Source organism: Sinohyriopsis cumingii, chromosome 5 (assembly GCF_028554795.1).
Source record: "Sinohyriopsis cumingii isolate HCF-2022 chromosome 5, ASM2855479v2, whole genome shotgun sequence".
Lineage (NCBI taxonomy): Eukaryota > Metazoa > Mollusca > Bivalvia > Unionida > Unionidae > Sinohyriopsis > Sinohyriopsis cumingii.
Window position 1 is genome coordinate 54048499 of NC_142965.1, and position 25452 is coordinate 54073950.

The window sequence follows — 25452 nt, forward strand, 5'->3', positions numbered from 1 at the left end:
GGTGTTTAGGGTATGCTTCCTACGTTATGTTATTTATAAGTATTTAGATACTGCCTCTTTAAGTTATTTATTAATTAATGTTTTTAGAGATTGAATGTTATTTATACTTTATTTAGCAAGAGACCGGAGTCCTAGCCGATTACACGGTTCGTTAAGGACATCTAGGACATCCGATTTTGCGGTTTCCTTAGTTTTTTATAGGTGCTTCGTAAGTGAATTATTTATTAATACTTTTATAAAATTGAATGATATGTTATGGGTTTTTATGTGGTGGCTTCTAAATTTATTTAGCTAGTTACTGGGTCTTTTGGTTTTGTGGGGATAGTAATTATATTTTGTTCCTAAGTCCTGCTGAGTCTATGAATTGATTTATATTTTTATATGCTGATTGTTTATTTTTATTAAAGTCCATAAGTAACTCTGGGTATGTGTGTGGTGATCCAATCTCATTTTGGTTTTTGATAAATATTTTACAATTGTTCTGCAGTAGGCCAAGTCCAATAAATGTTTCCGAAGCCATGCGGATCAATACAATAAAATATCGTCAGCCTGTTACAGTTGTCACCAATCACTTGAGGTACATGGTCGCATCTTTGAGTCAGCTTAAATCACGTCCGTGTTTTTGTTCGAGCTCGTGAAAATAGTTGTGCGGGATTGATTTGATTCTCAAACATCATAGACGACAAGACTGTTTTTGCTTGCATCGAAATAGTTAATGGTAGGGGCTCCGTCAATGGTGGAAATAAAATCTATGGTGGCATTGCCACCACTGCTTCTTAACGATCTTTAATCATTAAACGATTTTTGAAGATCTTTAAAACATCATAGCATGGTTGATCTTCGGCCGAATGCGTAATCACGTACACACGATTAGAGGTTAACAATCGTAAAACCATAGTCCTGATCCAGCAGGCAAATTATTAGCGCACGGACTGAGTTTGGAAATATGCTTCCGTCACCATGCTTGGCCAGTTTAGGTGCTGCTTGTGTGGAGAAATCAAGGACTGAAAAGTCGTTTTCTTTACTAGGGGCATCTGAAAGTTTTCTTTGGCGTGATGTCGTTGAAAATAAAGTTGTTATTTAAAATACCTTCATGTTTTCATATTTTGTGCCGTATCCTGCCAAAACACGTACCAGAAATCCCACTCAAGTTCAAACACGTAAAGGAATTGGTAGAATTACTAGAACTCGATGTGGAGCAATAATGTTCACATTTATTAAAGAAACGAATTTTGGCGGAGATATCGCGACTGCATTAACAAAGTTACCAGGGACACCATGGAGAAAATGTCTGGGAGCAAATGCACCTTCCTGGATAAAATTACAGGCTGTCTAGTGCGAGACTAGTACAAGGCTAAATATTTTCTACTCGATTCGAATAATCATTCAAGGCCTGGTGCAGGATTTATTAACAGCGTTGACGTTATGTGTTACCAACATGACTTTGCTTACAAAGAATCCAACGATATCCGTGGGCGTAAATGTGCCGATGCGGATCTCATCCATGACTTAAATGCGATTAACCCAGCACTGAGAGGACGAATCACACGACGGTCGTCAAAAGAGGTATGAAAGCTAAGGTTGTATTTGGTTGCACTAATTAAACACAATACTACACTGATATAAACAAAAAATAAGCAAGCAATGGACATAAAAAGCCGGATATTATCGAAAATATAATACAGCCAGCGTGGGTATTGGCGAGGTGAAGCCGCCGTAGAACAGTTAGCCAATGCATCCTTGGTCAATCATGGGATTGTTCGAACATGGTTGGCCATGCAGGCGCTGTGGCAAATTTATTTACCAATACCAAGAAGAAATTTCACGGGGTTGGTTCGGTGTCCAAACAGCCAATGAGATTCGTCATACTGACTTGTTATTTCTTTCACACAATCGTATCCGTGATGAACAAGGCCGGTTACACACCAACAAACATGCGTTCACCATTGTCGATGTGGCGAGCAGATAGAAAGAAGCGGCGCCGCTGACATCAAAACATTCTGCAAGTGTTGCAGATATACTCGAGCGCATGTATGCACGCATGCCACTCATATGGCCATGATTTTTACAAGTGGATCATGGCAAAGAATTTTTCGGATCTGTAGCTGTGGTGCTGACTAAACACTATATTCGAGTTTGTGTCGGACATGTCAGTCTGCATCGTGAACAAACTATTGTGGAATTATTTAATAGCACACTTGCGGAGCGATTACTCTGTCATCAGTACGCCAAAAAATGCTAATGATGACAGAACGGTCTCGGGATTGGGTAGCACCACTTTCATTAGCCATAACAGCCTTGATCAATGAAGCCATATGCACGGTTGGAGTAAAACAAGCCAATGCGATTCGACAAAAGACCGGCACTGTTACTCAAAAAATTATTTCACGACCAGCACCGTTACAAACACTCAGAGCCATGGTTGTTTGCTATCTATATGCACATGGAGAGTAAGAAGGTGGACAACATCAAGCTACTGACCAAGTATGGTCAGTCGAAGTATTAACGATCTCCGAGCGGAATTTTACTCCTAGACAAACAACCCTTTAGCGTTGGGACCGCCACAGAACAAAGCACTTGTGCGAGAGGAATTGCAAGTCGTTCCAGCAAATACGGAACTGACACCGGGATTTGTACTGACACGTAATTAATCATTCGTTCGTTCATTCGTTCGTTCGTTCCTTCCTTCATTAATTCATTTATTCATTCATTCATTCATTGTACTAGGATGACACTGTCTATAGTGATCGCTACCATAAGCTTGCCTGAACTGAATGAGTACATCTCGTTTCCACAGTCATTGCAGACTAAAGTAGTATCAAATGCTGGTGTTTTGTCAGCACTGGAGCTCTTTGGAGCATATCCATCCAAACTAGACTCTACCCCACAATGACCGGATCACTCTCGTCATGTGTGTGCGTGAGTGTGGGCGGTCAAAATTAAAAGTGAACAACAGACAACGCTCACATAAGGGTTAAATTGTCATGGTAGACGGGGACGAGGACTGGTGGAAATGCCACAAAGAGAGCCAATGGGGCAAAACCCGTAGTTTTATGCTATTCCTCCCATTGGCTGTTGGTATAGTAAGAAGGAGGTGCTAAGCGAATTTCATGAACATGTCGGAACTAATAGTACCATCTTCGCAGAATACTATGATTTGTACTCTATCGATAAAAGTCGTAATTTATATTTTTTCATGGAAGGTGCGGATGTTATAACGATATATAAAGTGGGCGAATATATACGAATGTGATTCACGAAATGTTCTTTCAATACTACAAGAGACTGAATCGTCGTCCTCCAACGCATAGCTGCTCAAACCCACCTATACCCCAATGTTGACGGGTTTGGAATTTTTTTAATTGCCTTTCAAACCAAAGTTTTCCTTTTTTAACTTTTGTACCGATTTCGAAACATAGACAAGAAAGTACAGAAGAATGTTGATATGATTGAAAAGGTAAATTTGTACGTTTCTCGAAATATATGCATATAAAAGTATCTAGCAATCATTCGCAAATGTAACTGTTATTGGTAACTGTATCCAGATAAATGATACATTTTCAATAATGTTATATCCAGTCATTTAAAGTTTCTTCAAAAGTCTCGGGGAAATATAAAGGATGTGGCAGCTTCTGTCGAGTGTAGGTCTATTAACACAGAAGCTTAACACCCTTACAACGTTATCATATATGAAAGCCACCAGGTGTACAAACCTGGGATTCTCTTGACATTCAAATGCGATGTCCTTTTTAGCCAGTTGAGTCTTCAACTCCAAGATAGATTCCGAACCGCAGAGGTGTCTGAAAAAAGACAGTGAATCATACCAATCAAGCTGAGCCTTGAAGTCAATTACCGAAGTAATGTAAATGAGACTGAGAGAGAGAGTAAATGGAAGATGCAGAAACGTGATGCGCGCTTGAGTTTAAGAAAGTTATTTGGCACCATTTACTGTATTTTGCTATTCCATATTAGGTTTGGGGTCGTTATTTAGGGTCGCACGTGCGATCACTGTCTTTATCACCGTGTCACCCTGTTGATCTTTATTATTATTGTCATTATTATTATTATTATTATTATTATTATTATTATTATTATTAGCATTATTAGCAGTAGTAGTAGTATTCGATTGCATATAGGGGAAACTAGGTAGGTAACTTAATATGAAGCGTGTGTGTGTGTGTGTGTGTGTGTGATTGGTAAGATTCATTCCACGTGAAAGATACAATCGAAATGCACGTCAGCAAATCGAATAAAATAATAAACTTGAATTAAAATATTCTTATTTTCATGATGCAGTTAATCTTATTATTCCAAATTAACCTTTACAGAATTTGAAATGGAAAAATGGAATCCAATTGTCAAGTTTTCATCGCAAAAGTTTACTTACCCTTTCGAAATTGGTGATTCACTGACAATATACACCATTGCTTTAGTTACGGTTCCTCTGGTTAGATTTGGCACTTCGTACATTCCGAAGTATCTGAAGAAGATTATATACACAGTTGTAATAACACAGAGAGCTTCCATAAGGGAGATTACTGGCTCAACTTGGATAGACGCTAGCTCTGACATTATTCGCTGATCGTTGTATTCATTCGTCTTTGTGTTTTTGTATTTAAGTTCTTATACTCCTTGTTGGGTCATTCTATCTTTTCACTGACAAAATGAGCGTGCGTTCAATTTTGAAAGAAAAAAGAAACATTTAAAACTATGATTTATGTTCTAATTCCCAATAAAAACAGAAAAGGAATTGTATAAATCTCTAACGGATGATAAAAGATAAAAACTTTTTTGTACGGTGTTTGGAGATCACATGGCAAATATAAATTATTGTGCTGACTGCGGACCAAACTCCTAAATTGTCGCCCATCTAAACCTAATGCTTGTTATTTCTCGATCGCTCATTTTATATTTCCACTTTTACACATGCTAATCATCTAGGTCAGAGATATGACTGTTCAGGTTTAGATCAACGTATTCATAACAGAAAATAGTACATGTTGAACAGGTACGATGGATACCAATAGAAAACTCTTATTGCGCAATCTGTATCCATCCCTGTATTATCTTTAAGTTTCAAAATGCGAGTCGATGTTTAATTAGCTTTTATTCCTTCATTTCTTACACATATTTTGCAAAGAAGAGAGCTGGAGCTCAAAACGTGTTCAAGCCTCCTGCTGTTTACAGTATTCAGTAGTTGCTTTGATTCAGATACACTCGCACAGTGATAATAAATTAATGTACCGTGCATGTAATTACATTGTATCAGATACATTTGCCCAGTCATAATAAATTAATGTACCATGCATGTAATTACATTGTATCAGATACATTTGCCCAGTCATAATAAATTAATGTACCATGCATGTAATTACATTGTATCAGATACATTTGCCCAGTCATAATAAATTAATGTACCGTGCATGTAATTGCTTTGTGTCAGATACATTTGCCCAGTGATAATACATTAAAGTACCGTGCGTGTAATTACATTGTATGAGAAACATTTGCCCAGTCATAATAAATTAATGTACCGTGCATGTAATTTCATTGTATCAGATACATTTGCCCAGTCATAATAAATTAATGTACCGTGCATGTAATTTGCATTGTATGAGAAACATTTGCCCAGTCATAGTAAATTAAAGTACCGCGCATGTAATTGCTTTAAATAAGATACCTCTTCCAAGTCATATGGATTTAAAGTACTTACATGTAATTATCTTTGTATAAGATACCCTTACCAAGTCATATGGATTTAAATTACTGTACATGTAATTAGATTTGTATCAGACCAACGTACTAATCATAAGTGTTAAAACTACTTTGCCTATAATTAGATATTTCGTTCGCGCGGAAAGGTTCATTGAGATATATCGTTTTGGATAGGATTTGATATTACTGAGAAATTTCAGTGCCCATGAAAAATTATATAAAAAAGATCGGGACATTTCAGTGCACATTGATAATTATCTGTCAATAGTACTGAGACATTTCAGTACCCGCTGATAATTATCTATCAGTAACACGTATACATTTCAGTGTTCATTAATAAATTATCTGTTTGATTATCTGAGACATTTCAGTACCCGCTGATAATTATCTATCAGTAACACGTATACATTTCAGTGTTCATTAATAAATTATCTGTCAAAAGGATTAAGACATTTCAGTACCACCTGATAATTATATATCAATAACACGTATACATTTCAGTGACTATTGATAATTATCGGTCAATAGGACTGAGACATTTCACTATCAACTGATAAGTATCTATCATTAACACGTATACATTTCAGTGTACATTGATAATTATGTCAATATAATTGAGACATTTCAGTAACCACTGAAAATTATCTGTCAATAACCGGTATACATTTAAGTGACTGTTGATAATTATCTGTCAAAAGGATTAAAACATTTCAGTACCACCTGATAATTATCAATCAATAACACGTATACATTTCAGTGTACATTGATCATTATCTGTCAAAAACATTGAGACATTTCAGTACCCACTGATAATTATATATCAATAACACGTATACATTTCAGTGTACATTAATAATTATCTATCAATATGATAGGGACATTTCAGTACCCACTGATAATTATCTATCAATAACACGTATACATTTCAGAGCACATTGATAATTATCTATCAATAACACGTAGACATTTCAGTACCGCCTCGTAATTATCTATCAGTACACGTATACATTTCAGAGTACATTAATAATTATATATCAATAACACGTATACATTTCAGTGACTATTGATAATTATTGGACTGTAATTAAAAAAAATAAAAGTAGCATTGAGCTCTTCTTAAGCTTCCGTTCCGGAATAATATAACCGTAACAGCTTTTGGGTTGCACATAAACTTTAAACGACCACCACATATTCGTTTTTTGACTGACAAATTAACCCTTTTCGAAGACTATTTATGCAACATTTTTTAGCATTGTGCAAAAACAAGAGATATATCCTGGCCACAAGAAAACGTATCCTAACGAGACGGTGGTACATTTTTACTTGATCATATTGCATCCAATTCAGTTTTTTAATAATTACTGTGGTGCACTTTTAAATTGTGATATTACATTAAATTCGGTGACCTTAATCTTTGCTGTGGTACAGTTTTATCTGGTGATATTACATTAAATTCAACGACTATAATCTTTGCTGTGGTACAATTTTACCTGGTCATATTACATTAAATTCAATGACTATAATCTTCGCTGAAGAGCAGATAATATGCTTGCAAGCGGCATGAAATCAGTTTCAGAAGTATATAAACGTACAACAATGACGAAGATAACTTACGAATTGTTACGATAAATAGGATTTCCACTTGCATTCAGCATTACGAAGATTACTCCAGTGGCACTTTTTGCAAACTAGAAAAAGAATGGATACTTTAGCAGCATTGGAGACAATACAAAAAGTCAATTATAGAACTTACTGAACATATGATTTTAATAAAGTTATGTGCTGGCGACCATCCATCTTGTTCTGCAATCAAACCGTTTTTTGGTTTGTTTCCAGAAAATGAATTTTTTTCATAAATAGTGGAAACCTTTGAATGAGTCTTGTTTTAGTCTTGTTGACCTCTGAGATGCCAAAGATGAAATAATCACACACTAAAAACGAAATACCAGCAGTAGAAATAGAATAATGACACTTTCTTTCTTGTGTATACCCGTCCAGATGCAAATTAAATAAAAAAGGTTGTTACTGCGACAACAATTACACAACATAAGTAGGTATTTAAACAGTTTTGAATACTTGTACGTTGTACAGCAATGTTTTAGTAGTGAAAAGTACCTAAAAGCATCGTCTTAATGTACTCTTTAAAAGTATCGTTTTAAGGTACTCCTTAAAAGCATCGTCTTAATGTACTCCTTAAAAGTATCGTTTTAATGTACTCCTTAAAAGCATCGTCTTAATGTACTCTTGATACATTTGTAGTATGATTATGCAATTATTAAATGCCGCTACATATAATATCTCGTATTTTGTTCAGGAACCAGCAAACTACACTTTAAGTTGCATATGAGAATTCATATCGTCGTTAAGTCAACAAATCGTTCAGACAGGACCACCTTGAGCTAAATCAGGGATTTGTGAAGGAAGTAGCATGGTTTGCATTCTGTGCCTCTTCACGAAGTCTGTCACGACGGGAATTCATGAGCGGTGCGTTGTCGTGGAGTAAATGGCTATCTCAGGTAGTGGTACGCACACAGGTGGTTCGGTAGTTTTCCATTACTGTTGGCAACACTCTGGAAGCAAGAATTCCAGTGACACAAACACAGTCGGTTACATGTACCTGGACAAAAGTCCTTCTTCAAAGAAAGATAATGCGTAAAAACTCGCGTCACAATCTGACATAGCCGAGTGAATCTTGGTCCCTACTCCTTATCTCGCATGCAAATTTAACTGTTTGCTTGATCGGGTTCGAAAAAGTAAATTCGCGTTTCATCGCTTGAGCCCATCTTATTCAAAGTTCTCTGGCCACTCTTTTCATATTTGGTGGTTTGGCGTTTTCAACCTGAGTCTGTTTTCAATCAGCCGTCAATAAATGTGGGATCCCTCTTACAAAACATTCCTTAGTTTCAAGCATTCTTTAATATATGAGGAACAGCTGAATAATGAATGCAAGTGATATTAGATATATCTTTCACCGTGTATCTTATATCTTCATCGATATTCCCCTGCCTACTCACCAGTCGTAGAGAACGTCTTCCACATTGTGGGTCATCTCATTCGCGAACCACCTCAAACAATGAAACCGCCTCACAATTACAGGGTATTACAGAGGATTCCATCTATTAACTTTATCCAAGTCAGCCATGTTGTCAGTCAGAGGGTATATTAAAAGTTCTCCAATTTGACAGTAAGTTCTTTGCTCAGACGCACAATTGTTGTCTTCTGCTACTTACCAATATTATCTCATACAATATATATACAAATGCTTGTCATTTTAAGCCACAGACATTTACCCGTTAGGTCATACAGTTATATATATAGATGTCCGTCGTACTGTAGTGTCCCTGTAATGTACCCATTTTAGGTCATGCAGTTATATATACAGATGTCCTTCGTGCTGTAATGTCCCAGTAATGTACCCATTTTAGGACCTACATATATACGTATAGATGTCCGTCGTGCTGTAATGTCCTGTAATGGACCCATTTTAGGTGATACAGTTATATATCCAGATGTCCGTCGTGCTGTCGTGTCCCTGTAATGTACACATTTTAGGTCATACAGTTATATATACAGATGTCCGTCGTGCTGTAATGTCCCAGTAATATACCCATTTTAGGACCTACATATATACGTATAGATGTCCGTCGAGCTGTAATGTCCCTGTAATGTACCCATTTTAGGTCATACAGTTATATCTACAGATGTCTGTCGTGCTGTAATGTCCCTGTAATGTACCCATTTTAGATCATGCAGTTATATCAGATGTCAGTCGTGCTGTAATATCCCTGTAATGTACCCATTTTAGATCATACAGTTATATCTACAGATATCCGTCGTGCTGTAATGTCCCTGTAATGTACCCAATTTAGGACCTACATATATCCGTATAGATGTCCGTCGTGCTGTAGTGTCACTAACATTTACCCATGTCAGGTCATGCATATAATTCTACAGATGCCCGTAGTGACATAGTGTCACTATCATTTACTCATGTTAGGTCATGCATATATATGTGCAGACGCTGCATTGTAGAGCAGTTGCAGATTAGTTTACTGTACGTTATTTGCATATTGACGGGCATTAAATTGTATGGACAGCTTCATAGAAACAAAATGATATAGTTACATATTCGAAACGTTTCAAATACTTACTATAACATTACAGACGAGGATATAAATGAGCAACTAGCTTAAGATGGAAACAGGTTATCTGACAATTTACATACATTCTAAACCTATTTTATTTATTATCCTCGTATTAGCTGCCAAGCTGAACAAGATCAAAGTAATTCTTCTAATGATAACATACAAATCTGAACTCTTGGTGACCAAATATCATTCTAAGCAACTTTCATCAACTGTTACTTAATTTTGAACTATTACAAAGTAGTTATAATTTTTCTTATCTACGTACATTCTAGTAGGTCATCGTATGAACATGAATAATGAATAACTAATATATTCCTTACGTTATATTAGATCAATGAACTATGTATGATACCAGTCCATCAGTGGTTTTCAAAAAGTAAATTTAAATTAACTATCCCCATTGAGAGAGAGAGAGAAAAGAGAGAGAGAGAGAGAGAGGGGGGGGGAGGGAGGGAGAGCGAGAGAGGGAAAGAGAGAGAGGGAGAGAGAGAGGGAGGGAGAGTGAGAGAGAGAGGGAGGGAGGGAGAGAGGGAGAGAGAGAGAGAAAGTGAGAGAGAGAGGGAGGGAGGGAGAGAGGGAGAGAGAGAGAGAGGGGGAGGGAGAGAAAGAGAGAGAGAGAGAGAGAGAGAGAGGGAGGGAGAGAGAGAGAGGGAGGGAGAGAGAGAGAGTAAATATCGTATTATTCAGGACAATTGTTGTTAAAGCGTCGTAAAATAAGATTCTATACAGACATTTACGACATCATAATCAAATAAACTATAAGACAAAATAGTCATAGTAATTTTTATGACAAGAGAGAAGTTATGTAAAGGATGTGCTGAAAACGTTGCGTACATTGATAGAAGCCGATGTCCAAAAAACGTTACTGACAGTTGACGAGCAATTTGCAGTCAGGTTGGTAGATGGACAGGTAATATTTTCTCGTGCTATTCCGTCAGAAGTTCTGTTATCCCCACAAAAGATCAAGCCATCGGTCAGGTAACCTGGTAAAATTGTGGCGAATGTAGATATAACAAAAGAATTATACATAAAAAAGAAGTAGGAGAAAAAGAAATGAAGACAAGAAAACGGAAAGAATAGAGAGGTACATGTAAGTATACTTAGAAATAGTTTCTGAGTTCGAGAGAATTAAAGATGTAACTGTTTATTAACCAGACGCTAGTAGTGAAACTAAAGCACTTGGCCAATTAGCACAAAGTTAAGCTACACATTTTTAGCCTCTTAATCATTTTCATCGACACTCGTTTCGAAGCAATACGTTCACAATCGTGCATTTGTTTAGGTTAATCGCGCCATAAAGCACATTTTACTTGTGCCATTGTTAAAACTGTATGTCCCGAGACCTTGTAACTCGGACAGTAGAAACACAGACGCACTTTTTGCTCTTGTGGAATTTGCTCTTTTTCCCATGAGTCGTGGACGTTTACATAAAACCATATATTGATCAGAGCTTGCAATCGTCCCAGTTATCATCTGAATATGAAACTGTTCGACAGAAAGTAGAGTCTATCTTTATGTACGAAATGCACTAAAAAGTACAGTCTATCTTTATGTACGAAAGTACAGTCTACCTTTATGTACGAAATGCACTCAAAGCAACAGAAAGTCCAGTCTATCTTTATGTACGAAAGTACAGTCTATCTTTATGTACGAAATACACTCAAAGCAGTAGAAAGTACAATCTATTTTTATGTACGAATAGTCCACTCAAAGCAGCAGAAAGAAATATTCTTATATAAATCTTTAACTAGACATGTTTGACTTAATCAACTAAAGCTATCTTGTACTCAGTCTTGTTTAGTATTTAACGTGTCTATCATGTGATCTCTTAAAATTTAGCGAGATATATCTAATTCCAGACTTTCATATGGTTTACATTAAAAGAGCGACACATATATGATAAACTTCTGTGATTTATTCTGTTCAATGCTTGCATGATCATGTGTACGTTATGTGCTTCCTAGGACTTGAGTTAACCGTGAAATATGTTTCCGGCAATGTCGACATTATTATCTCAAACAATAAGGATTTTCTTGCATTTTAAATAACCACCTTTGTTTACAACGCATGCTTGATGCATTGGCAAAGAGTTGTTTTGTAACGTAGAAAAATACAGCCGATAAACGTTTGGGAGAGAGTGTTGTCAAGATACTGACGCATTGTTGATAGTGTAGCTTGTCAGCGATTTCAACTGAGTGAAACCACATGATTTGTTCGTGACGTGGTATATTGTCTTGCGTCTCGTCAATTCAAGAAGAAAGTTTTCCAAATAGCATCAGGGTTTTCAATTCCTTCTGGACCTCGCCGGTGCCCTAGTGGTTAGAGCGTTCGAACCATGGCCGAGTCATACCAAAGGCTTATAAATGTGGTACTTACAACTGCCTCGCTTAGTGGTCAGCGTTAAGAGGTTTGAGTTAGGAATGGTCGGCCTGGTGACTGGGAGGGACATCATGCTATATGTCTGCGGCATGATGCCCCATTGCCAGACATCGCCATAAACTGCCATGCTGCAGACATCTTAGCGATATGACTGAAATTATTTTAAAACTACGTTATAAATCACACACACACACACACACAGACACAGACACACAGACACACACTGGTGATACGACTACAGAAAGTTAGCAACACTGTATAATTCTTATGTCAGAGTTTTTGTTGCGCTTCCATTGTCTTCATTTTATTTGTATGCCTGTCAAAGCAGTAAAACGCAGACTATGACAAATGAATACGGACAATAAAGATATACAGCACGTGTTCATATTCAGTCGAAGTTTTAAAATACAAATACAAAGAAATTTCTTTGCGATCCAGTCTGGTTTCAAGCAAAACGTTGAGCGCATATTGAGACTTTTGAATTGTAAATAACTTTCATTACGAATGGTTAATTACATACAGCTTTAAATTCAAATAACATACCAGGCATGGTGTCTTCAAGAGTTACTTTAGATTGTCCTCTGTTGCTATAGCGATGAACCAGATCATATACTCCTCCCCAGAACATAGACTGAAAGTACAAAATTCCTGTGATAAATATCCTAGATTATCGGTCTACGCTGGAATTCATTGCTGTGAATCGAAAGAGAGCGAGCAGGGCTAGAAAAACCCTCCTCTCAATAAAGCAACAAAAAAAGTAAAACAAAACAAATAGAAGATGAATGAAACTATGGGACTTAACTGTTGAGTGGAAATATGGCTATGTAACTGTTGACCGAACGCAAATTCGACTAATAACAAAATGCATTAAAAAAAATTCAAACGTTTAGTGTCTTATGCAAAATATGATGAAATTATTGTTCTGATGGCAATACGTAATCAGGGGGTGAGATCAAATGTATTCAACAATCCCTAAGAGGTGAAGTTTTTACGGTATTTTCATCTGTTAAACCTCTTTGCAGATACATTTGAGGCCGGTTGATACATGGTGATAATAAACGACTAACTTGATCTAGCAGTCAATCAAAAATCGACGAATTATCATACCTTATTTAACAAAATTTAAGTGTCATGTGTATAAGATAGTTGTCCTTAAAGAATATATGGGTGGCATTCCAGTTTGACTAATATGCATGAAGTCCTATGCACTAAGATGGGTCATCTCCTCTGGCTACGACCCCACCCAACAACTGTCATATCCACGTGAATCATGATGTTAGCATATAACCTGGAGAAAACCGTTTGCTTTGATAACTGCTTCAGTTTGAAATTATGGTGCAGTTGTTGCGATCTTTTCCTCTCAATGGTTTTAGGGCGGAAGGGAGTGATTTTTAAGAAGAACAAAAAAGAGGAAAATGTTAACTTGTGGTGACGGACTACGCGACTATCTGTATTGAGGACGGTTGTTCAAAAAGACAGCCAATAAAGCGACAGATTATGCGCATTAATAAAAATTTAATTACGATAACACCACTGTCACAATGACGAAGATTTATCAGTAAAATACCATCTGTCCAAAACTGTATGTTTTGATAACTGCATGACATTCAATTTAGGCTGTAATTGCTGCGAAATTTTCTTTTCAATTATTTTAGGGCTGATGGGACCAGGTTAGCCGAATAATAGAAGAGACGATTAGAAATTATGTTCTTGTTGTGACGGACAACAAGGCTGATGATGTTTTAAGGTAGCTAGCGATTGGTGTCACAATTAATCCATGATGCCACATGAAGTGCATTAGAGCCGCCATACAGTCATGTTGACACTTTTTATGACTGGATTTCAGTGATGTAAATATAGAAGTAAGGAGTGATCAAGTGAACTCACTAGTGTACTAATGCATATGAAGATTATAACCAGGCTCTTCAAAACAAATTAGATTGCATGCTACCATCAACTTTAAGATTACATAACATTTGCAGTCAATATTAAAAACAGATAATATTTGATTTGAAGGAATCTTTAAGTGGGCACTTTAAAACAATGAACACGATAAAAAGTTCGTTTCTCTTTCACAGTATTATCTTAAATCTAAGAATAGTAAATCTGCCAAAACAATGTTTACAATCGCAGATACCACGACTGTCTCATCAGACGACAACAATCTCATAATTTCAGCACTTGAATCAAAATCATACGGTTACCACTCAAATCTAAGACTGTACGTCGCGGAGTCCGATGGAGGAAATCTTGTTTAAATGCTACACACATTATTGTTAGCTTGAACTGGAATGAAAATACTACGATCTATAACATAAACGAAAAAGGTATATCCATGTCATTTTTTCGCTCTGAATATCTCTTTGATGGTTTAAGTGATTTTATTTCACCTAATAAGAATTATTTTTTAGCGAAAGGGCAGGGGACAGGCTCACAGACTGTCTTGATACTGATGTTACATATTCACCGATCATGACGTTACATAGTCTCCATTTTTCTTGATGGCATCATGATCTCTATTCCCGCCAAAGCGTTTACTTAGACAGCGAAAGGCTCGTGTCTAGCGAAAGACATTGGACTATTCGCAGCGCTTATGCGCCAATCATGACCAATTCAGGTGACATGAAGGACAAATTGTATGAAGACCAGAAACCTCTTATTGCAGATTAGCCTAACACAGACAAGTTCATCACAGGCAACAGACATGACCAGACGTCATCGGTATAAATAGCACTGGCAAACGCAACAACAACGAACTCCTATTGAAGAAATGCGCTGAAAACGACCTCCGCCTAGTGACCAATGCAATATTCCGTCCGCTATACCACATGATGTTTTGGATGTACCCGCGTAACAAGCACTGACAACTCATTGACTACATTGTTATCAGAGAAGAAAAAGGCAAGACGTTCAAGTGACGAAGGTCATGAGAGGTGTAGAATACACTGAAACATACCACATGTTAGTGTTATTCTAAATTTTTGGGCACTTTATGTGTTTAGTGGCACAGATTGTATCAACATTACAGAAACACTATGCAGGAGCTGAAATGTAAGCATTATCTCCGTCTGCTACCAACTTTGGATCAAATATGTCGTCCTCTTGTTTATATCAGTGTTATGATAATACACAGAAAGCAAGAAAGTAAACATCGGACTAAAAAGTCAGTTGGAAAATAAAGATCATGTTTCAGATCAGTGGTAAAGTCAACATGAGGCTTAAGGTCAGTGGGGAAGTAGAGATCAGGCTTAACGTCAGTGAGAAAGTAAAGATCAGGCTTAACGTCAGTGGGAAAGTAAAGATCAGGCTTAACGTCAGTGGGAAAGTAAAGACTAGAAAAGATCTAATGTTTTATTTTCTTCAACAGACTTCCATGGTCTCTACACCAAATATTTGCTTCCTTATGGAAAATCGTTCTTTCGGAAGCAAACATTGCTTCTCAGATCGTTCAAAGAGAAATAAACAATTCCGCATTAAATGCCATGAAGAAACATTGTTAATACTAGAGTTATTGGTAATTAAACGTACAGTCTCTATATATATAGATATATAGATATATAGATAGATAGATTTATAGATATAGTTTTCTAGGCCTTGTGGACAATCAGTTTTGGGTAGAAACTGATTATACCAACTTAAACTGAGTTGTTATCGGTGTATGTGTAACTAGGCATAAATGCGTGAGCACCAGCTTGGTAATTATTAGGTTTGATCTTTCTGCATACAAAAATGAAAAAAAAAACAAAACAAATATGTTCGTTCATGGCACTCTTCTCTCTTTTAACACATTTGTATCTCGTTTGATAATCCTTTCGCTACAGTCATTTCAGCAACTTTGTTTCTTATTGCTCTGTAATAGTACTGAACAGGTAATATTTTACTACTTTCACTTACTGTTGGACGGTGGGTGTTAGAATAAATGGGTCAAATTGCCTCATGAAATATTCGTCATGTACATAGTTTACTTGACGCCTTGCTGATTGGGTTTAAATATATTGCAGTGGTTGAATTTTCAGCTGACGTGGTAAATGTAGGCATTCTGAACGTGCCGAATATTATTTTGTGCTACCTTAGATTGGAAGCTTATGAGCCTTGTCATGAAGCAATGACGTATGTTCCTTCTGTGTCTGGCAGTGAGCATCATTCTTATTTCTCTGCACACTGAGCATTATATTGCGTATTTAAAAAAAAACACTTTGTACTTTTTAGTTTTGCGATCATGTACCTTCTAACTTCATATTTAGATTTACAAATGCGACCGGATATTATGTTCTTTGTTTCTGCTGTATCCCGTCTTGTCATCCTGATTACTGTTTAAGTGTTTATTTATTTGAACCCAATGAATTATTATTTTCCAGTTTGTTATTGTTTAGTACCTCTTAAGCTAAATCAAGTACTGTCACTGGTAAAGTGAAAAATGAAGATGTGAAAGATACTACTCTTGGTGCAAGTTTATTATTGTTTGCGCATTTTTTTTATATAAAATAAAACCATCATCTTCTAATGCCTGTTAGGCAAATTAATATTGACCATAAGAATGTTTCACAATAACAGAGAGAGAGAGAGAGAGAGAGAGAGAGAGATTTACGCACCTTATCTTTAGGGACAGAATGATTAGTGGCCATGATGTACTCCCGAAAGGTATCATTTTTGACGTGACAGGGATCTGTAAAAGCAAAACCTCTTGAGAACTTCTCCCATATGTCGCTACAGTTTCTCGTACTAAAAGAAGAACAAAATAGCATAGTTATTTCCAAATTATACATACATACATACATACATACATACATGCATACATATTATATGTTCGTATACATGTTCAACAAATTATTAATATTCTGTCGCGTTCTATTATGCGGATATGATAAACTTAGAATCGGGTCTAATCCTCGTTATATAGGTATGTGGGAAGCAAGAAAACACGTAAATAACCTTGGAGGGACTCAGTCTGTCTAGTAGTCTAAGGTGGCAGAGTCCGGTTTTGTAAATTTGCCCCTAGCAAATTTCTTAACGTAAGTCTATGATGTGATTTTTTTTTCAGCTATTATTGTTTACTATTTGAAGATATTGATATATTTGTGAGCTGGGTGTTTCCAGCTTGTGTTGTTCTTGAAACTGATATCAGGTATGAACACCTTCCATAGTTACTCTGCAGTATGTTGATAGTGAAATACCAACATCCGGCAGAGAAGAAGAGTTAGCCTCCCATAGCAGTAAACACATGGGTTTGGGGGCAAGTAGAATATCTCAAAAACGGCCTGGATGACAACTATTTTCAGTTGCATCAGCCTGTTTAGTATCAACTGTTTTGCAGAAATGTCATCTAGGAAAAGGGCTTGTGTTTGCACTGTGAGCATCACATGGTGTTAAAAATGGCCTTCAGACATGAAAATTGCAGGTAGAAATTTGGGATTGGGGTGCAAAAACTTCTTCTGCTTTGAACTGCCATTGACATCTTTGGTCAAGTGGATAATATTCTTATGCTTTGTTTTAATATAGGTATCCAAACCTATGGACCTTTTTGACCCCACTTGTGTATTTGATTTCTTTTGTTGATTTTTTATACTAGGTCGCTGATTGCAACATTACATTTGTACATAAAAACTGGTCCCTGCCCCTTAAAAGCGCTCGCCTATAAAGACCACTGCCATCTCGCTTATATTCGTGAGTTGTATTTTTTATACCTCCACTGGTTATACTGACTGCCATGTATAGCTATCATGTGCTGAAAAACAGTTTTCAAGCCACAATAGCAGCATATGGCCTTGGAGATAAACGCCCCTTTCATGTTGTGTTAGCGTCACTAGGTGTATAGTTCTGCTGATATATATATATGGCAGTAATGTGAAACGCAGCGACTCTTTCAGTTTTGGGTTTTTATTTACAATCGGCTTTCAATTATCAGGAAAAAATGACAGGTGAATACAAAACCTGTGCGAAAAATGTACTATATAAAAGTGATTTCGATTTAATCTGGCTTTGGTTTTCTCAGGAAGCACGGAATAAACAAGTAGAGTACCTCGACCACCTCTAAGTCAACAAAATGCAAATAAATGTCGATCGTTACATGACTGGATTGTAACGAAATTAGATTCTAATACAAATGACAGTTCAGATTATCAGTTTTTAATACAAAAAATGTATGCATGTAAGGAGAAATAAATATAAAATGCTGAACTTCATGGAGTTTTTTTCAACAAAATACAACTTCTTATCATACTTGAGCGTGTTATAGCCTGAAATGTCTGAATAATTCACATCGCACTATTAGCAATATCTGGCATGTTATTGAATATGGCATGTCGCATTATTACCAGTGTCTGGCATTTTATTGAATATTGCTCGTTGCATTATTACCAATATCTGGCATTTTTTTGAATATTGCATGTCGCATTATTACCAGTGTCTTGCGTTTTATTGAATATTGCATGTCGCATTATTACCAGTGTCTGGTATTTTATTGAATATTGCATGTCGCATTATTACCAGTGTCTGGCATTTTATTGAATATTGCATGTCGCATTATTACCAGTGTCTGACATTTCACTGAATATTGCACGTCGCATTATTACCAGTGTCTGGTATTTTGTTGAATATTGCACGTCGCATTATTACCAATATTTGGCAATATATTGAATATTGCACGTCGCATTATTACCAGTGTCTGGCATTATATTGAATATTGCACGTCGCATTATTACCAGTGTCTGGCATTTTATTGAATATTGCATGTCGCATTATTACCAATATAATTTGATTGAATAATACATTAATTCTTAGCAATATTCTTACCATTTACATGTATGGAACAAAGACTTAAAAATTCATATTTCTTGACTATAATAACGCAAAGAAAAAAATATAGTAGTTTTATGGTTAGAGAAGCTATTATTGAACGTAGACCTAATATTTATTTCTACAGTTTCATATGAATGAGTATGGTTGAACTGTGGCAAAACGGTTTATCATTTCAAGCTTAATTCATTAAGATATTTTCTATGTTGACATAAACCATCTTTATATGCAAGTTCATATGTATGTGTTTACTTTATCAGAGCTTTTATTTAAAAATTTGATTAGCTTTTAAAAAGTACTCTCAGGAGACAAATTTATGTACAAGCCAGGTGTTCTTTTGAAAAAGTAACTTTCATTTTTACAATAACAACAATTTGTAAGCAACATCAGCATTATTTACAAAGAACATGAAAACAATTACTGTATCGTCTGCTGCTACAACTGCTTCTGCTACTACCACTACTGCTACTTACACTACGTCTGCTACTAACACTGCTGCTACTTACACTACGTCTGCTACTACTACCACTACTGCTACTTACACTACGTCTGCTACTACTACTACTGCTACTTACACTACGTCTGCTACTACCACTACTGCTACTTACACTACGTCTGCTACTACTACTACTGCTACTTACACTACGTCTGCTACTACCACTACTGCTACTTGCACTACGTCTGCTACTACTACTACTACTGCTACTTACACTACGTCTGCTACTAACACTACTGCTACTTATACTACGTCTGCTACTACTACTACTGCTACTTACACTACGTCTGCTACTACCACTACTGCTACTTACACTACGTCTGCTACTACCACTACTGCTACTTACACTACGTCTGCTACTACCACTACTGCTACTTATACTACGTCTGCTACTACTACTGCTACTTACACTACGTCTGCTACTACTACCACTACTGCTACTTGCACTACGTCTGCTACTACCACTACTGCTACTTACACTACGTCTGCTACTACCACTACTGCTACTTATACTACGTCTGCTACTACTACTGCTACTTACACTACGTCTGCTACTACTACCACTACTGCTACTTACACTACGTCTGCTACTACCACTACTGCTACTTACACTACGTCTGCTACTACCACTACTGCTACTTACACTACGTCTGCTACTACCACTACTGCTACTTACACTACGTCTGCTACTACTACCACTACTGCTACTTATACTACGTCTGCTACTACTACTACTGCTACTTGCACTACGTCTGCTACTACTACTACTACTGCTACTTACACTACGTCTGCTACTACTACTACTGCTACTTACACTACGTCTGCTACTACCACTACTGCTACTTATACTACGTCTGCTACTACTACTACTCCAATTTCTCCACTGAATACTAGTACATCCTGGCTCACGTATATTCCTGATGGATGAACCTGGGAAAGTTTACACACCCAGCCAGTGTCCACTGCTAATGAAATGCATTCGTGTCGAGCGTGTCTACTTCTAGCATTGAGAGACATGTGTTACATATTTTACCTTTATATTTTATTTTATATAGACTTTAACGTTTTTGATGTCTTTTTGTACTTCGAGTATTTATTTTGAAGAGTTTTTGTTTGTAAAGTTTTGTCTGCAATCTATCATTTTGACATTTTTTGAACTTTTCTTTCACTCGCACCAACCAATCATTATTGCCGTCAATGAAATTTTTGCGTTGCTAGTATAAACACAATAAACTTTTGCCTTGTGATTTAATGGTTCTCTTTACTACATGTTTTACTTCGAATCTGATTGATTTCAGAGACCGTGTTCATGTAAAGCACATGTTTGTGTCCTTTGTGACAAGTCTTGTCGAATGCTATGAGACAATTTTATAGTATTAGAATGAGATCTTTGGTCACGGCTCGAGATTACAGGGTTACGGGTAGGTTCTTGCAAAGAGGTGAATTCCTTTTCTGTAAAAGCTGGGTATACATGATTGTAAATTCATTTATATTTTATCGATGTACTTGCATTGATTGACTAGAGTCAAGGCAATATATCACCAATTCGATGTCAATGATATGAGCTGATATTACTCATATTACACGGATGTGAAACTGAAAAAACCGTATCATCGGAAAATGGTTTGTTATACCTACACGTTGAATTACTTTCAAAGCGCCCAAGATCGTAATTAAAGTTATTCAACGGCATCATCGCTGATTTGACTTAATGAACATGTGTCTAAAGACCTCCCAATACTTGGTAAGAAAAAACAAATAATCCTGTTCCTCAAGGATGTTATTTGCACCCAACTATCCTGAGATAGTTGTTGGAAGAGAATGACATGCCACTAAGAGCAAGTGAGAGTTTGCTCAAATAAATCTCTCTCTCTCTCTCGCTGTATATATATATATATATATATATATATATATATATATATATATATATATATATATATATATATATATATATATATATATATATCTTTGTGTGTGTGTGTGTGTGTGTGTGTTAAGAATTATATACCTGATACACACATGCTAATACTACCGAAAACAAGAATTACAACTCTGTTTAATATGTGTTGCGACTAGAACGAATTGGGTGATATGAATAGCAACCGAAGAAGCGTTATCATGAAAATACTTAAAGATTCATTTCGTAAATCTTGTTATTGGCATATATTTTACAGCGGCTTTGAGCCATTGAATTTACGCGGAATCGAGCCCGTCGTTGAACTTTTTTTTTTTTTTGATATTTTAGATACCAAATGTGGAGAGGAATTAAAAGAAAGTACGAAATGTATGTTAAAATTGAATATTTAAAACTGCATGCAGTGTTAAATATCGTCTTCAAACTTGTTTTCGTCACATATAGACCTACAGCACATACTATATATGTGTGTGTGTGTGTGTGTGTGTGTGTGTAAGGGTTTACAAATCCTTTTGCCCGACTCAAATTCGGTTAGGGCAAGCTCAGATTTGCAAAGCACTTGTCCATGGGCTAGTGCAATATATTAAGAGAGGGACACAAGATAAAACATAAATTGTATTTACCATTGATTTTCTGGTTATGTTTGGTTTGTGCTAATTTACCGACAAGGGATCGTGTTTAGTTCGAAATACGTTATGCTCAAATTGTTTTACACCCTGCGATCTTGCCACAATACATATGTCAGTACCTTAATTTAGCGTTGATAGATATGCATTCTTCCCCTGCATACCTGTTTATGGTTTCTTTCATATATGGCATTTCCATCATGTCTTCAATGTCAAGGCTAGTCTCACATTTTCTTGCCCTTTACGTGATAATGTGAGCATTTACTTCTTAAAACAAATTTTGACAAATAAGGAATAAATATTTATAGTTTAACTTATCAGTTTCATTGTAATGATATTATTAAATAATCATGGATTCGCAGACTTTATCATCCCTAATTAGGTTTGTCAAACTGCCAATTCTAAACAATGTTTACTCAATGCTTGCTTTGATGCATGTCGCCGATTGTATGAATAATAGGCGGTATTTGCTAAAATTTCAGTTCGTGAGAGTTCTTTGACAAGTGTTTTTCTTTTTAAAAAAAATAAAAGACACTAGTCTCCAACGATTAACAACCAGGTATTTTGTTCAATTTACAATTAATTTTAGGAATACGTAGTACCCACAAGTGGCGTTTATACTACGTTGTTGACGTGATAATTACAGGATTTTCTGTAGTAAGATTCTCATATATTTAGAGCCATGTTGAAGAGAATTACATCATAATTGTTAAGAAAATATGTGTTTACAAATCCCATAGTGTTGAATATAAATACATAATTGCCATTAAAACCTTGACATATGAGCACAATCAAATCAATAGTTTCTTTAATTCTTTTCTTCAATTCTCTCTCTCTCTCTCTCAAATCTAGCGATTTCTAATCAATATATATGCACCTGTCTTCTTTTTCTCTCCTAACTATATCTGCATTCTAACTCTTTCAAATCTACATTTACATCTATGCATATATTTACATATATTTTTGGTTAACTACAATTATCGGCATATGGTTTTGAGGCAACCACAGGGATTCAACGGAAACAAACGTTTCAATACATATAACGCGAATCCCTTAAAATGTATCATATTTGATGTTATCGTTGTACGCATGTCGGGATATCATAAGTGGGGCAAGCTCAAAGTTTACAAAGGCAAGTTGAATTTTCCAGCCATTTTGCCCCTGCCAAGATGACTTTTTTAAAATTTATAAATACATCTATCTATTTACAAATAATACTATCAAACAGGTTAGAGAATTTTTAATGCGTACTCTACGGAGATTCGAACCCAGGTGCGCGGGTAATCGTCATCCATCGCCTTGCCTGCACAGATTAGTCCATATTCCATCACGACTAAACACAATTCACTTAAAAAAGATGCTCCTGAGTCGGTGTTATATGCACTGATGGCGACGCGTATCAGGGCATAAGCAAAATTCATAGCTCAGTCTCGTATCGTGCCATATGCTGTGTTCCAGACGTTTGTGTTAGCCACACCACTAACTGTCTGGTACAATCATGAACAATCAAAACACAATCCATAGTTTGTTTTATGGATTAAGTCAGTATGGTAGGAAGACATGCCAATAGTTTATTCAGGTATTTAAGATGCGTTTATTACAATTCCAACGCTGGTGTACAAAAAAAAAAAAAAAAAAAAAAAAAAAAACAACCACCCTGAAAAACATTTTGTGTTAACAGAGAAAGATGATAGACACGTTAACTTCACGAATATGTTACATATTTGAAACGAAATGTAAACTCAACTAATGTTTGTTACAATGTGTGAAACTCAATTTATGTTTGCTACGATGTGTGATACTCAACTAATGTTTGTTACAATGTGTGAGAAAAATAGAAGCAAAAAAAGTGACCATTTACTATACATGTGTAAAGATCCAGCAGACAACGACTGCAAACTGAAATTTGCATATCACAAATACATGCCAATGGTTTATTTATATACCAACTGTTCATCAAAATATGCAATAAAATGACCAAACTGAAGCTGCAAAATTTATTCCGTAGAACAACAAGAAATATATTTCATTCAGCAAGTGTTTTATGGTTGATAGGTTCTAAAGAAGGAAATATGAAACAGTTTAAAGCACTGTCTGATTTATAGACAAATGTAGATCCGTGAAACAATCTCCAATACTGCTAGATAAAACTCTAAATTTTCAAAGACAATTAAATATTTTAAAGAAATTCAATCCAAATTAAATATTCAAGGAAGGACATTTATCCATTCGAATATATGGTTAAGTTTGAGACATTTAACAAACGACCTACACACAAGAAAATGTATTACTCTTAACTTAAAACTTTAGCGATGTAGGGGTATCAAATGAAAATTGCCAATACGTTAAAGGTATTGAAGAACGGTTTTCCATTGAAACATTTGGTATCTACCTAAATATTACCTCAAGAAATATAATTGATGCTATGGTATATTTAGAGGAATTTGGACATGGCTGCATGAAAATTAGAAACTAAATCCCGAGTACTGCTATAGTACTTACGGACTGGCACTCGATACAGGTTGAAATATATCAGGTAATCTGTGCTAACGGATTAGCACTAGATGCAGGTTGAAATATATCAGGTAATCTGTGCTAACGGATTAGCACTCGATACAGGTTGAAATAAACCAGGTAATCTGTGCTAACAGATTAGCACTCGATGCAGGTTGAAATATATCAGGTAATCTGTGCTTAAGGAATAGCACTCAATGCAGGTTGAAATAAATCTGTTATTCTGTGCTAAGGGATTAACACTCGATGCAGGTTGAAATATATCAGGTAATCTGTGCTAACGGATTAGCACTCGATGCAGGCTGAAATATATCAGGTAATCTATGCTTAAGGAATAGCACTCAATGCAGGTTGAAATAAATCAGTTAATATGTGCTAAGGGATTAGCACTCGATGCAGGTTGAACTATATCAGGTAATCTTTGCTTAAGGATTAACACTCGATGCAGGTTGAAAGATATAATGTAATCTGTGCTCACAGATTAGCACTCAGTGCAGATTGAAACATATCAGGTAATCCGTGCTTACGGATGAGCACTCGATGCAGGTTGAAATATATCAGGCAGTCTGTGCTTAAAGATTAGCTCTCGATGCAAGTTGAATATATGAGGCAATTAGTGCTTACGGACGAGCACTCGATGCAGGTTGAAATATAGCAGGTAATCTGTGCTTACGGATGAGCACCCGATGGAGGTTGAAATATATCAGGTAGTCTGTGCTTATGGATTAGCAGTCGATGTAGGTTGAAATATATGAGGTAATCTGTTCTTACGGATTAGAACTCGACGCAGGCTGAACTATATGAGGTAATCTGTTCTTCGTGATTCAAAGTGCCATAAAATCGATAATAAGCTCGGTACTACAA

At 36.2% G+C, this 25452-nt stretch overlaps 1 protein-coding gene across 2 annotated transcripts in view; it reads right to left on the reverse strand.

Moving 5' to 3' along the window:
• LOC149799192 (ADP-ribosyl cyclase/cyclic ADP-ribose hydrolase-like) overlaps positions 1 to 25452 on the reverse strand; it is a 45155-nt gene that overhangs the window by 10246 nt on the left and 9457 nt on the right. For both annotated transcript variants that reach the window (XM_089958448.1, XM_089958447.1), the window contains exons 3-8: positions 16835 to 16964; positions 12786 to 12873; positions 10698 to 10846; positions 7330 to 7403; positions 4388 to 4480; positions 3714 to 3800 (exon numbers count right to left, since the gene is read on the reverse strand). In XM_089958448.1, coding sequence (XP_089814574.1) covers positions 3714 to 3800; positions 4388 to 4480; positions 7330 to 7403; positions 10698 to 10846; positions 12786 to 12873; positions 16835 to 16964 — 621 coding nt within the window. The remainder of the gene's footprint in view (positions 1 to 3713; positions 3801 to 4387; positions 4481 to 7329; positions 7404 to 10697; positions 10847 to 12785; positions 12874 to 16834; positions 16965 to 25452) is intronic.